The 13,715-nt window shown below is 36.0% G+C and overlaps 2 protein-coding genes across 2 annotated transcripts in view; both read right to left on the reverse strand.

Moving 5' to 3' along the window:
* The window catches only part of LOC115449782 (solute carrier family 2, facilitated glucose transporter member 1), a 55,766-nt gene extending 55,384 nt beyond the window's left edge, over nucleotides 1-382 (reverse strand). Inside the window, exon 1 of the mRNA XM_037438922.1 lies at nucleotides 5-382. Coding sequence (XP_037294819.1) covers nucleotides 5-10 — 6 coding nt within the window. The 5' untranslated portion in view covers nucleotides 11-382. The remainder of the gene's footprint in view (nucleotides 1-4) is intronic.
* Nucleotides 383-5,078: 4,696 nt separating this feature from the next.
* LOC115449793 (zinc finger protein 85) lies at nucleotides 5,079-13,704 on the reverse strand. The gene is made up of 8 exons (XM_030177686.2): nucleotides 13,517-13,704; nucleotides 12,419-12,520; nucleotides 11,979-12,341; nucleotides 11,314-11,522; nucleotides 9,716-9,832; nucleotides 6,962-7,159; nucleotides 6,234-6,339; nucleotides 5,079-5,298 (listed from the first exon to the last, which is right to left on the reverse strand). The coding sequence occupies exons 1-8, from the start codon at nucleotides 13,640-13,642 to the stop codon at nucleotides 5,233-5,235; spliced, it is 1,287 nt and encodes a 428-aa protein (XP_030033546.2). The 5' UTR covers nucleotides 13,643-13,704; the 3' UTR covers nucleotides 5,079-5,232.
* Nucleotides 13,705-13,715: the final 11 nt, after the last annotated feature.

Here is a 13,715-nt window from a genome sequence, read left to right on the forward strand (position 1 = left end):
TTACCGACATCCTGTTATTTTTTCTGAATATCCCAATATGCACAGAAAATTGAACAAATCCTTGTTTCTTGCAATCACTAACAATTTTAACCAGACAATATATTTTTTTTATTCACAATTCTTTATGGTTCAAATAGTCATTTTTAAATAAAGAACACGAAAACGCGCGCGCGCCGACAACGCGTTCGAATTTCGAATGAAGTGACGCGAGACGACGCGGTCCGAGAGGCGCGGCGATCTGCAGCTGTGTGACGTCACTCATAGGACCGGTTTTTCTTTTTTTTTTTATAAATAGTACAAGTAAAAGCGCTGTTTATAAAGCGCTTTACAAAAATATGATTATTGTTAGTTTTTGAGAAACAAAATGGAGAATTGACTACAGGGTAGAATAATAATAATAACATTTAGTCATTCCCAAATATCTGAATAATGTCTTTTAAAAATCCATTCTAGATATTTCTGAAAAATTTTAATTTCCACAATATTCCTTATTTAATTCTGCATCTAATAGCGTTACTTGCAAATTTAAATAATGTTTACTTTAGGAGATGCACAGAATCAATAACGTTAGAAGCATTTTCATATAAACAAGCGCGTCGCCAGCCGATGGCGCGGGGGGAAGCAAGTTGATATGGAGAATGAGAAAAGTATGAATTGTAGGTAAAGTCGAGAGCACGTGTTCCTTCCCCACTACTTATCTCTCTCCCGCTTTAACAATAACATAGAGCAGAGCGTAATTAAGCGTACGGAATTTTAGGAATAGAATTGGTAGATTCATTGGAGTTTTAGAACCTCGGGAGGGGGGGGAGGTTAGCTGCCCCTCCCTGCCCCCCATAGCGACGCCGTTGTATTGAAATAAACAAAAGAACATTTAAAATTAAACTATTTTACGGATTTTATCGCGGTTTTAATATTTTAATTTTCTCCCGACGTTTCGAAGACCTTTCAGCCTTCATGGTCACGGGGGGGACTGAGGTGTTGTTCATCTGTAAAGTCAAAGTTACAATATCTACCTACATTTAGTTTGTAGTTTAATGCGAATATGCCATGTGCGTGGGTGTATTTTTGACTGAAAGTATGATGTTGCTGCGATGAATTCTCTTATAGTAGTAGTAGTGGCATGGCGCATAAAATTATAATTACTTTTTATTACTATTTATTTTGTTAATTTGCACTTTTTATTTTACATCTACGGCTCAAGTAACTTATTGTAAAGTGTTATTTCCAAGTAGATAAGTATGTGGTTTCATTTAGTAACGCAATGTCAAAATGAATATAAGCTAAGAAACGTAAGTCATGTAGAAAAGAAATCTTTAGAACGCCGTTGTAAGGCGGCGTCTCACTGCGTCTGGAGCAAACGATGTTATTATAAATTTTACATAAACAAACGTCGCTTCGAAGAACCGTTATCAATGTTTACTATTTGTTGCGGATGCGGAGATGGAATTTGAACCGTCTGAATTATAATTAGGGTCCAGTATCCAAAGGTAACGGAAGCCTACTTGAGAATGGAACTAGACAAAGGTACAGCAAACAAAATCCAACACACGGACTTTTCCAAGTTACGTGTGTTTAATGATTTCTTCGTTTACGCGAATGTAAGACATTAAAATTAAACTATATTTCGGATTTTATCCCGGTTTTAATATTTTAATTTTCTCCCGACGTTTCGAAGACTTTGCAGCCTTCATGGTCACGGGGGGCACTGAGGTGTTGTTCATTCGCAAAGTTACAATATCTACTTAGATTTTAGACTATTATTTTTTAAGCAACCAGGGTCCTAAGTCTTTGACTGGAGTTGCTTGATCGATCATTCCCGTACGCTCAATTACGCTCTGCTCTGTTATTTTAAAGCAGTTGAGGGACAGTGCGGGAGGAACACGTGCTCTAGACTTTACCTACAATTCATACTTTCTCATTCTCCATACCCATTTAGCATCGGAATGTTTGCCGGCAAACATAACAGCTACATGACATTTACATGACATTACGCGTGTCACGGAAAAATAACCTTATTAAGTAGTATATAAGGTTATATTCCCGTGACACACGTAATGTCATGTAGCTGTCATGTTTGCCGGCAAACATTCCGCTGGTAAATGGGTTAATCCCCCCCCCCTCCCTGGGCCATCGACTGGCGACGCTCTAGTGTGTCACTCAATCAATTATTGATCACTTTAACGGTGAAGGAATCATGAGAACTACATTCTTGAGAATTCTTCACAATAATTTCGTAGGTATTTTTACTATATGGCACAGTGACTACACTGTACCTGATGGTGAATGGAATGGAGTTCAATAAAATGTCGACTGCCGAGATGATTACCCGTTAGCAGTCGACACGATTATGTCGGCCTGTTGGAACCGGATATACACAGGCTGATCCCGGAACGCGACACTTACGTGGGTTATACAAGGTTTTAACACCTTGTGTATGGTCGCTATCCGGGCGAATATAAAATACATCCTACCACCGCAATAGATTCCGACAAATTATAATTTAACTTCCATGCAAATTGTAAAGTTAAATACGCCTCGAGTCACGATCAAATTATGTCTATTTGCTCAAGTTGTTAGTATGAGCATGGTGTTATAGTTGTTAGAACGCGGAATATTTTGTCTATTTTATGAGAAATGTAAATGCAAGGAAGATTATGTAGGTAACATTAACATTAAACTGTTTTTCGAATTTTATCGCGGTTTTAATATTTTAGTTTTCTCCCGATGTTTCGAAGACTTTGCAGCCTTCATGGTCACGGAGCGGACAGTCCGCAGAAAAAGAATACTTAACGACTGTTATAACTTCGCACATTAGATATTTATGTAAATTTAGCAGATACTTAGATGTTTATTTATTTTTATTTATTTATTTAAACTCTTTATTGTATATCAAAACTGTAAATAATAATAAATATAGAACAGAGATGGTGTAATAACAGGAAGTACAAATGGCGGATGGATTTAAAACAACTAGGAGCGAAACGAGCGGGCGGTCATAATTTAATTACTAAAAAGAGCTGTTTTTCTTTTGAATAAATATAAATATATCTTCTGTACATGCATGGGCGCCGGGAGGGGCGTGCAAGTAGGGGTACGAGCACCTCTCCTGCCCAGAAATACATCACAAAAAACATAAGTCACTGAATAAATCTGCAACGATGGGAACGATCGACCACAAAGGTTTTATGATAAAGCATTTTTAAAAACTTATTGATATTATGCAGTATAGTGGGTAGGAGCAGATGCACCTCCCAGAAATTAATTTTGGCGGCGCCCGTGTGTACGTGTGTATGTCACTAAACTCCAAAAAGGATCAATTTTGATTATATTTGTTTTTGGGTTGGCAGGGATAGTTTAGATTTACAATTGAGCCCGATAGGTGGCGCTGTACCCGGGTTCTAGGATTTTATCTCCTTTTAGAGCAGGGCAACGTATCGGGGTGGCTAGCATATAATACCTTTAACCAGGGGACGATCCGCTCAACAGCCCTTTTGCGACGCCTTTGCTGAAGATTAAGAAGTGTAATTTTTGGAAAATAAATGTACCTATTAGATATTTATATTTCTACTTCTAACAAACATACAAACACTTTCACAAACTATCGCATATATATTAATAAAGATAATAATATGTAATTAGTTTAAATAAATATTAATTAATATCGTAAAAAGCGCCACAATCGCTTTATTGTATCACTTGGAGGTGTGTGCGTGACGTCAAAGCCAACCAATATACGCAGACCCCTGCCAGCGAACAATCGCACAGAAAACTCGCATAAAACGCGTATGCAATGAGCATGGAAGGCTCAAGGTATTTTGGCCACGTATAGGAATTCGTACGGGATCGAACGTGCGTCGATTGCGAAGTTTGTAAAATGATTTCTAGTTGAAGGAACCATGATATAGGTTGTCATGATTAAATCTATAAGAAACCAGACATGAAACTATATAGTTAGTGATAAACTGGACATCAGGGCCAAATTTTTGCTCCAAAAGTTATTAATAATAATAATAATAATATCAGCCCTGTATTATATACTTGCCCACTGCTGAGCACGGGCCTCCTCTACTACTGAGAGGGATTAGGCCTTAGTCCACCACGCTGGCCTACTGCGGGTTGGTAGACTTCACACACCTTCGAAATTCCTACAGAGAACTTCTCAGATGTGCAGGTTTCCTCACGATGTTTTCCGTCACCGTTAAAGCGAACGATAAATTCACAAAGAATTCACACATGACTAGAAAAGTCAGAGGTGTGTGCCCTTGGGATTTGAACCTGCGGACATTCGTCTCGGCAGTCCGTTCCACACCCAACTAGGCTATTGCCGCCAAAAGTTATTACCAATTAGTAATAAGTCGTTGTCTAATTTGAAATATCCGTGTGACAAAATGTCACAGCGTTTGATATTAAACTAAAATAATATATTTATAGAAAATATGCTAATTAATTTAATATCTTTGCTAGTGGGTAAGAAATATATAGCATTACTAGCGACCCGCTCCGGCTTCGCACGGGTGCAATATTTCTCCACTATTTAATGAATGTTATTATACATATAAACCTTCCTCTTCAATCACTCTATTAAAAAAAACCGCATCAAAATCCGTTGCGTAGTTTTAAAGATTTAAGCATACAAAGGTAGGGACAGAGAAAGCGACTTTGTTTTATACTATGTAGTGATGCATTCTTTCCTTTTTACTGATAATAAGTACTTACTCAGGCAATTAGGTAGAGAATAAAAGTATTTTCTGGATGTATTCGCGGTTTTTTCCATTATTTTCGCCACACGTTTCGAAGTCTGCAGCCTTCATGGTCACAAAAGGACTGAGGTCTTGGTCATCCGAAAAGTTACTTAAGATATCTACCTACATTTTACACATTTTTTTTCCTGTTAACGGTCTGTTCTACGCAGAATAAGGTCACAATATGTTAAAACAATTGTGGAACAATTTCGTATGTACCTACTTGCATTTACCCATTTCATATATACTTACCTACTTGCATATACTTAATAATAAAAATAATATTTTCATCTTAAAATATTTATTTAACCAAGAAATAAGAAATGAAATAATTTATGAAATAAAATAATTTATTTAGAAACCGTAAAATGTCCATTTATTAAGATTCCGTCAATATTAACTCTTACAGTTCGGAAAGCACTTATCACCAGAGAATTAAGCAAGAAACTCTGAAATATTAATTCCTATCCCCCTTTTACTGTCCATATCTTTACGCTTCCGTCGTTGTGTGGATGGATCGAACATGTTTCCTTAGATTAGCATTATTGGAGAATAACTGAAAAAAATAACACATCGGTGAAACAATGAGTCAAAAAAATAGGCGAAAATTAAAATTAGCACGAAAGTATACCATATAAAGCAACAAACAAAGTTTTTATTTAAGTATTTATTAAATTCTTTTACACATGTACAGACATGAGAAAAATAGACATACCCCCGTATTCATAGACGTTATTTATCTAAGGACGGAGCATTACTGTGATAACAAGTCTGTTTCTCAGCTTTGTTTATCTGACAGCCAACTAGATTCAAGTTGTATCTCAATATTAGCCAATCACAACGGCCCTATATCTACGCACTGCGTAGGCTGCCATAGCGTCAGCATTGAGAAACAGACTTGTTATCACAGCAAAGACAAAGCTTAGATAAATAACGTCTATGAATAAAGGGGATAGTATATTCAGTTATAAATAGAGTACAAGTTGGGTAACTAAACTGCTAAATTGAGGCTGAGCAAAAATTGTGGGTACATTAACATTTCATAGCAACCAACAGCGTACAACCCCCCCCCCCCCCACCCACCCTTCAACTGACCATTGATTTTACACTTTTGAATACTAATAGCATTTAGCTACATTTATATTAAATCTAAGTTTTATTTTCACGCGCCCTAATACTACTACTAATTAAACAGTCTCTCATATGTGAGAGCCCGCCTGGGTAGGTACCACCGCAATGTCTATTTCTGTCGAGCAGCAGTTTGTAGTCACTGTTGTGTTCCGGTTTGAACATTGTAGCCAGTGTAACTACTGGACATAATAATTAACATCTCATGTCTCAGACGAACGCAGTGGAATACCAAACACTTTGTAATTCAAGGTGTTGGTGTTTCTACTGTTTATCGGTCGTATCGCTTACCATCAGGCGAACGGCAAGCTCGTCTCGTCATTCAAAACCATACAAAAACACCTAAAGAACATGCATGGTTACCTTATAACAATGCTCGCAGCGATGTTCCGTCAAATGTGCCGCCATTATATGCTTATCCAATAGTTTCTGTGTTATAAATTTCTTCAAACAATCTTCACATATATACCTGAAGAATGATATAACATTTATTTATTTAAATAAACGCCAAACAGCGTACATATTAATTACTCACTAATAACAATTTCTTATATCTTATGACAGAGTTATAACACAACATATTATCTATGTACACCCATAATAGGCATTTACAAAATTCAACATTGCTTAATGCTATAGGGGTTGTTCGTGTTACGTAACGCAATTTTTGAAGATTTTTGACCACTCCACCCCTCCATGTAACGCGCCGTAACGTTTTCCTGTACGCCCCCGTCCCGCCTCCAAAATGTATGTAACTCTAAAGTAACATTTTTTTTTAATCACAATTATTTTTCGAAAAATACCGGAAAGTCGCTAATATACCTTTGTTATTGTTTTAAAATAAAAAAAAACTGTTACGCATGTACGAGACACCCCTCCCGCGCCTGTAACATCGTAACGTTTTCTAGACAACCCCCCCCCCCTCCCCAATTGCGTTACGTAATACTTGAACGGCCCCATAGCCAAGATGACGAGACTGCCTCGGTGGCGTAGTTCACCGCTATCCGGGCGGATATGAAATACATCCTACCACCAGTAATAATCACAATTAATAAAAATAAATCATAACACCTATTTTATTAGATACTCACCTCCCATCGCCGGCATGTTTAGAAGCTTCTAGAAAATGTCTTTTCAAACTCTTCTCGCTTTTATAATACTTGTTACACTCCACGCAATAATGGTCCTTATTGTTACTGTGGACTTTAGAATGCGCACGGAGATTGGAATGCGTTGCAAAGCTTCTAGAACATTTGTCGCATGAGAAAGGTTTGAGTCCAGTGTGAGACCTAAAATATTAATATTGTATATGAATATTGAAACTTAGCTATGGAGGAAGCGGCGATAGCCTAGTTGGGTGTGAAACGGACTGCCGAGACTATTGTCCACAGGTTTAAAACCCAAACGCACCTCTCACTTTTCTAAAATTCTTTCTTTGTGAATTATAGCTTGCTTTAACGGTGAAAGAAAACATCATGAGGAAACTAGATTTTTTTTATTGCTTTGGATGACGAGATGAGCTTGCCGTTCGCCTGATGGTAAGCGATACGACCGCCCATAAACAGTAGAAACACCAACACCTTCAATTACAAAGTATTGTTTGGTATTCCACTGCGCTCGCCATCCTGAGACATGAAATGTTAAGTCTCATTATGCCCAGTAGTTACACTGGCTGCAATGTTTTCAAACTGGAACGCAACAGTGACTACACACTGCTGCTTGACAGAAACAGACATAGCAGTGGTTTTTCCTTTCCATATCATCATTACTGATCCTCTTCTTTCCAAATTCCCGATAAATCGTATTCTATTGCTGCAAAGTCTTCGAAACGTCAGGAGAAAACTAAAATAATTAAAACCGCGATAAAATGCGAATAATAGTATAATTTAAAAAATAAAAGAAAAAAGTTAGGCAACTCGCCGTTTCGTTTTCTAAAAAATCAGTATCCGAATTCCATTACGTATTTTATTCTTTAAAAAAAAAAGAAAAAAAAACCTATGCAACCAGACTTTTCGCTTTTTAAAAATTCGAAATTCGAATTCCTCTTCGTATATCATTCAAAATGGCCTCTCCACGGTTTTTTATTACCATAAAAACAATACGCATATCCCATTACATTTACATAACATGTTATTCTTATAACAAATTGGTCACGGATTCGTCTAATTGTTACACCATAGTTTATTGTTACGGTTGATTTAAACGTAACGTTATTGAGACATACGTAGTAACAAAACTAGCTAAACAATCAACATCAAATCTTCTGTATACATTGATGTATATTCTATAGACACAAACGTCCATTAAAAACTATTTGTTCAAAATTTAAAACGATACTATTATATAAAACTGAAGAGTTTGTTTGTATGAACGCGTTAATCTAAGAAACTACTGTAAAAACACAAACACGGAATCTTTCTAAATATAAGCCATTTGTTAATCAACAAGAAAAGATATAAATATATATGTACTAATAATTTCATAAGTTTACGCGAATGTTAGACATTTAAATTAAACTATTTTTCGGATTTTATCTCAGTTTTAATATTTTAGTTTTCTCCCAACTTTACGAAGACTTTGGTCAGGGGGGGACTGACGTGTTGGTCAAAAACGTCGGTCCGCAAAGTTTACAATTATACAACTTTTTCAATTTTAGCTGTTGGTCCGATCTGCGCAGAATGAGCTCACCCCCCCCCCCCCCTCCCCCCACCCGACCACGATGGTTTGAGTCTTCGAAACGTCGGGAGAAAACTAAAATATTAAAACCGCGATCAAATCCGAAAAATAGTTTAATTTTAAAGTATATATTGTACTAGCTGAAGCTGTGCAAGAGTTTTCCGTGATAAAAGTCCCGATATATTGTCCAGGGATAAAAAGCCTATATTGTTACCAGTAGCGAAGGGTGAAAATTTTCAAAAGGCAAGTCGAGACGTAAAGGAATTGCCTTAGTTAACATATCGCGGCCAATTTAACAGAAAACAAAAACTAGGACAAACGTAATTAAACCTAAAAGGGAAGCCGGTAGGAATCGAATTGTATTGACGCTCCGCCACTGATTCTTACTAGGGTCTCAATCTCCATACAAAATTTCATTGAATTCCGTTGAGTAGATTTGAGTTTATTGCGTTCAGACAGGCAGACAGATGCGGAGGGAGACCAACAATGATCGTTGTATTTAAAAATTACATAAAACCGTAATGCAGTGATATTTGGGTTTCTCTGCTCAGTATCAGCCCGGAGTCTGGAATTTGTGCCCGATATGGCGATAGGCTCGCCCCCTATCACATCATGGGACGGAACACACTTGGCGAAAAGTGGGTGCCCTAGTTGCGCCTCTGCATACCCCTTCGGGGATAAAATGCGTGATGTTATGTGTGTATAAAACCGTAATATACTATTGACCTAAACCTACCTCAAGAATTGCACTATCTTTTAGTAAAAACCGTACAAAAATACGTTCTGTAGATTTAGAGATATAGAGAGAGAAAATTGATCACATACAGACAGCTTTTGGGGCTTTGTTTTATAATAAGTATAGATGTACTTATTGGTGGTAGATCTCTCATATGTGAGAGTCTGCCTGGGTAGGTACCACCGCAATGTCTTTTTGTGCCAGCAGTGTGTAGTCACTGTTGTTTTGTAGTTTGAACATTGTAGCCAGTGTAAATACTAACTACTGGACATAATTACATCTCATGTCTCAGGCGAGCGCAGAGGAATACCAAACAATACTTTGTAATTCAAGGTGTTGGTGTTTCTACTGTTTACCGGTCGTATCGCTTACCATCAGACGAACGGCAAGCTCATCTCGTCATTAGAATAAAAAAAAAGATAATATACAACACCTTATATGAACAGTGAGTCGTTGTTTCGTCCCGAACACTTTAACACAATGCTCGCATACATACTTCTTAGTATTTTCGTGAACTGTTTTCATATGGATCGTCATGGAATGATGATCTCTGCAAAATAAAATCTAATATACATACGCATAAGCGTGCAAGGAGTTGCACACGCCCCCCCCCCCCCTGTCCGGAACAAATCACAATAAATATTAACTGAATGACAATGGCAACTATCGACCACAAAGGTTTAATTATGGTTTCGCATATGCAAATACCCTGGCGATTTTTATTTGAAAAAAAAATATGAAAATAAATGACACGTAGTCATAGTGTGTAGATGGAGATGCACCTCCCTAAAATTAATTTAGCGGCACCCATGTCAGTACGTAGAAATTATTATAGAATGGCTCTTAAATAAATTCTTGTATGTGAAAAAATATATTTTTCACTTTTTTTTCGTTTCGGTATGTAAATAGGGTATTTGACTTATTTTTATTTATAACTTATAAAATAGGTACGTCGTATAAATTCTAAAATAAAAGAAATCATTGAAATCTTCTGAAATATCTACAAGTTATAAACCATCGAAATTAGGTAGTAGGAAAAACGGAAAAGGGACGAAATACTTGCGTGTGACGTCAGCGGGCATTCGATGCGTGCGAAAGAAAGAGATAGAGCGATATCTCCACTCCACACCCACTCCTGCACGTAGCAATATTTGAAATTTGAATTACTGCCTCATTTCTTATCTAATTTTAATGCTGTTTTCACAGAAAGATTTCTTTTTGTACTAATTGCTGTTACATATTTTAAAACGCACAAAATCAAACATAGTCAAATACCCTGTTTATCACCAAATCCATTAAAAAAGTTAATAAATCGCACCCTTAGAACAGGTGACCTGACTCAAAAAGACGATTGGTGAGAAACGAATATAAAAGATTTGAAAACAATATAGAAGGCAGTATGGGCGGTCGTCGGAACTGAGAATCTTTGTTTCTATTCTATAATGTTCTCTTTTTCTCGTCATAGGGTTATAGAGCATTTGGATGGTCGTTTTTTAACAAAATAACTTTTGAGTTAGATTACTTTAGTTCTAAGGGTGCGAAATTAAGTATTTTTTGTTAGTTTTACTGGTTTTTGAAGGTGGTTAATTTTTTTAAAAGTGTTTTTTATATCTGGAAATATATAACGTTTGAGTTAAGTTACTTAGTTTTAAGGGAGCGAAATACAGTTGCCCAACTATCAATTGTTTCGCCATCGACAGATGACCTCGAAAACTAGTAACAATATCGATAGCGCTATCGATAGAATCGATACTATCAATACCATCGATAGGATCGATACTATTACATGATAATACTAATGATAGTATCGGTAGTATCAATAATTACTATTAAAACTAATACTGTCTACACGATACTATATTTGTATATCAATACCATTGCCCTGTATCAAACTACCGATAGTATCGATACTATCGATATGACATCAACTATCGATAGGCAACTCAAGTGCGAAATGAAGTTTTTTTTATTAGTTTTTCTGGTCTTTGAAGGTGGTAATTTTTATAAAGTATTTTTAAAGTCCAATCTCACCCAAATATCTTAGCACAGACGGCACACACAGCAGGCGTACTATTGGATCCACATTTCTCCCGATGGACCACACAGTGGGACCAACGCTTGAACTTGGACCCGCAGGAGCGACAAACAAACCTGCGTTTATGGGCTAATGTATGTTGTGATAGAACATCATTGGATTTGAATCTTAGACGACATATTTTGCAGGCGTGTTGACCTGAAATCTAATAAGGATGTCAGTGTTTTTCACGTCTGAAATGTAACATAGCACAAAATAAAACACACATCACGCCGTTTTTCCTGAAAGGGTAGGTAGAGGTGTAAACAAGGTCTACTTTTTGACATGTATGTTCCGTCCTATGTGATAGAATACGAGCCTATTAATTACGCATTTTTATATCAGAAACGAACACTAAGTTAATTAGATTTTGAGCAATTATGATGGAAATGCCGGTAGAGGTCAACCGCACCGAACCTTCGAATTTTAGATATCTGATATCAGTAAATGCCAGGTTGAAAGCTCCCTGAACCGGCGGGAATGCTTGAAAAGATTGATGAAAGTGGAGGAAGCGCGAGCAGTATGCCAGATTCGTGCAGTAGTAATCCATAGTATCTGCATACCCCTATAGGATAGAAGCTTGATGCTATGTATGTCATTAGTACAAAAAATATAATGTTACCAAATCATGTCTCTTTCGGTGCTCTTCATATTCAAGTCTGAACATAAAACTTTCTCCACAGTCGTCACATTTCAAACACCACTGTTTATACTTCTCTGATCTTTTTTTTTCTTCTATCTCTTTCTTCTGCTCATCAACATTCAAATAAAGAACATCGAAATTCATCTCATCTAATTTATGTTTTTTCAATCTACTTAGTTTTATATTTGTTTCTTTTTTCAAATTGATTCTTTCTGTTAATTTTATATCTTTTTTTCCTGTATTATCTTTATCTTTTTGTTGATTGTAATCTTTTGGTGGTATATCTATATGTGGATTGTGATGTAATGTTAATGTGTATTCCGCTGGCTGTGTTGTTTCAGTCTAAAAAAAATATCATTTTTATTTTATAAAATTTCAACCCCATATATTTATTTAAACAGAAATCAATATATAATTACCTTTTGCTTGTTTATTTTAGCTTCTTTTGCAAAATCCATTAAATCGTTTACCTTTTTAATAATAGCTTTGCACCATAGGCAGAGCCACAAAACTTTGGATTCCTAAAAAGTTTAATACTTTATTAATATGTAAATAACATGCATTTGGGTAAGTTCAGATAGGTTTTCAATAATATGAGAGGCGCTTTGAAAATATTATTTGTCATAAAATATATAAGTGATAAAGGCATTTTATACATCGAATTGGTTATAATTAAGGCTTTACGTGATAATTTTATTATCTTTAAATTCTCCCTATAAGCTATAAAAATAGATGATAATATCTTCATACACAAAATACATAGAAAAGATTACAAGTTTACACATTATGTTCGGACTACATACTTATAAAGTTTCTATAGCTCATATGACAAAGTCCACAAAACCAAATAGAAGTCCAATGAGAGGAAGAGCAAAATAAAACTTTATTGTTTTACAACAAAGGCCTCATATTGGTTGGCATTGGCAGCATCAGGTGGGCCAAAACTAAACAAAGTCACCAGCAATATAATTAAAAAAACATCTCTTCTCTTACCATCAGGCAAGGCCACTGTGCTTACTCATTGATTAGAAAATAAAATATTAACCAGTTTCATGGTATTTTTGGTATACAGTCTCACATAATATCCAAACTTAGGTAAATGCACCTTACTTATTGTTAAATAGGGTGAACATTTGTTTGCTTTAAGTAGGATGTTTGTATTTTTACCGCCCTGAAGACACATAAGGTGTAAAACCATATTGGCCCTCATAAATGTGATGCGTTCTGGAGTCAGCCTGCGTATATTCGGTACAACAGGTCGGTATAATTGTGTCAACTAGCGAAAGGTAATCGTCTCTTATTCGTTACTCTATCTAGATCACACTCTACTTACCATGCCATACCATTAACATAAAAACAAACTACGAAATAGTAACGACTAACAAAAATACACTTCCTTTCAATAGCAAGTAATTTCACAAAGAAAAAGTAAAATCCTAAGGAATACTTGTAAGCTTAGCCGGTGCCCTGTGAAACGAATAAAAAAAAGGAATATTTATAAAGTTTTCTACACTTACAGCAACCGCCATGGTAGCATCGAATAATTTAATAAATATATACTGATATTGTGAACCGTCCACATTAACACAGTTAAGATCATTTTTTAAACATATACTGCATTGTTTTTCACAGTATTCCGACATATTTCAATAAAATTTAACTAGTATACTTTCAATAGTACCTACAAACATGACATTTGTTTACAAACAAAATAAC

The sequence above is a fragment of the Manduca sexta genome, chromosome 1 (assembly GCF_014839805.1).
Source record: "Manduca sexta isolate Smith_Timp_Sample1 chromosome 1, JHU_Msex_v1.0, whole genome shotgun sequence".
NCBI lineage: Eukaryota > Metazoa > Arthropoda > Insecta > Lepidoptera > Sphingidae > Manduca > Manduca sexta.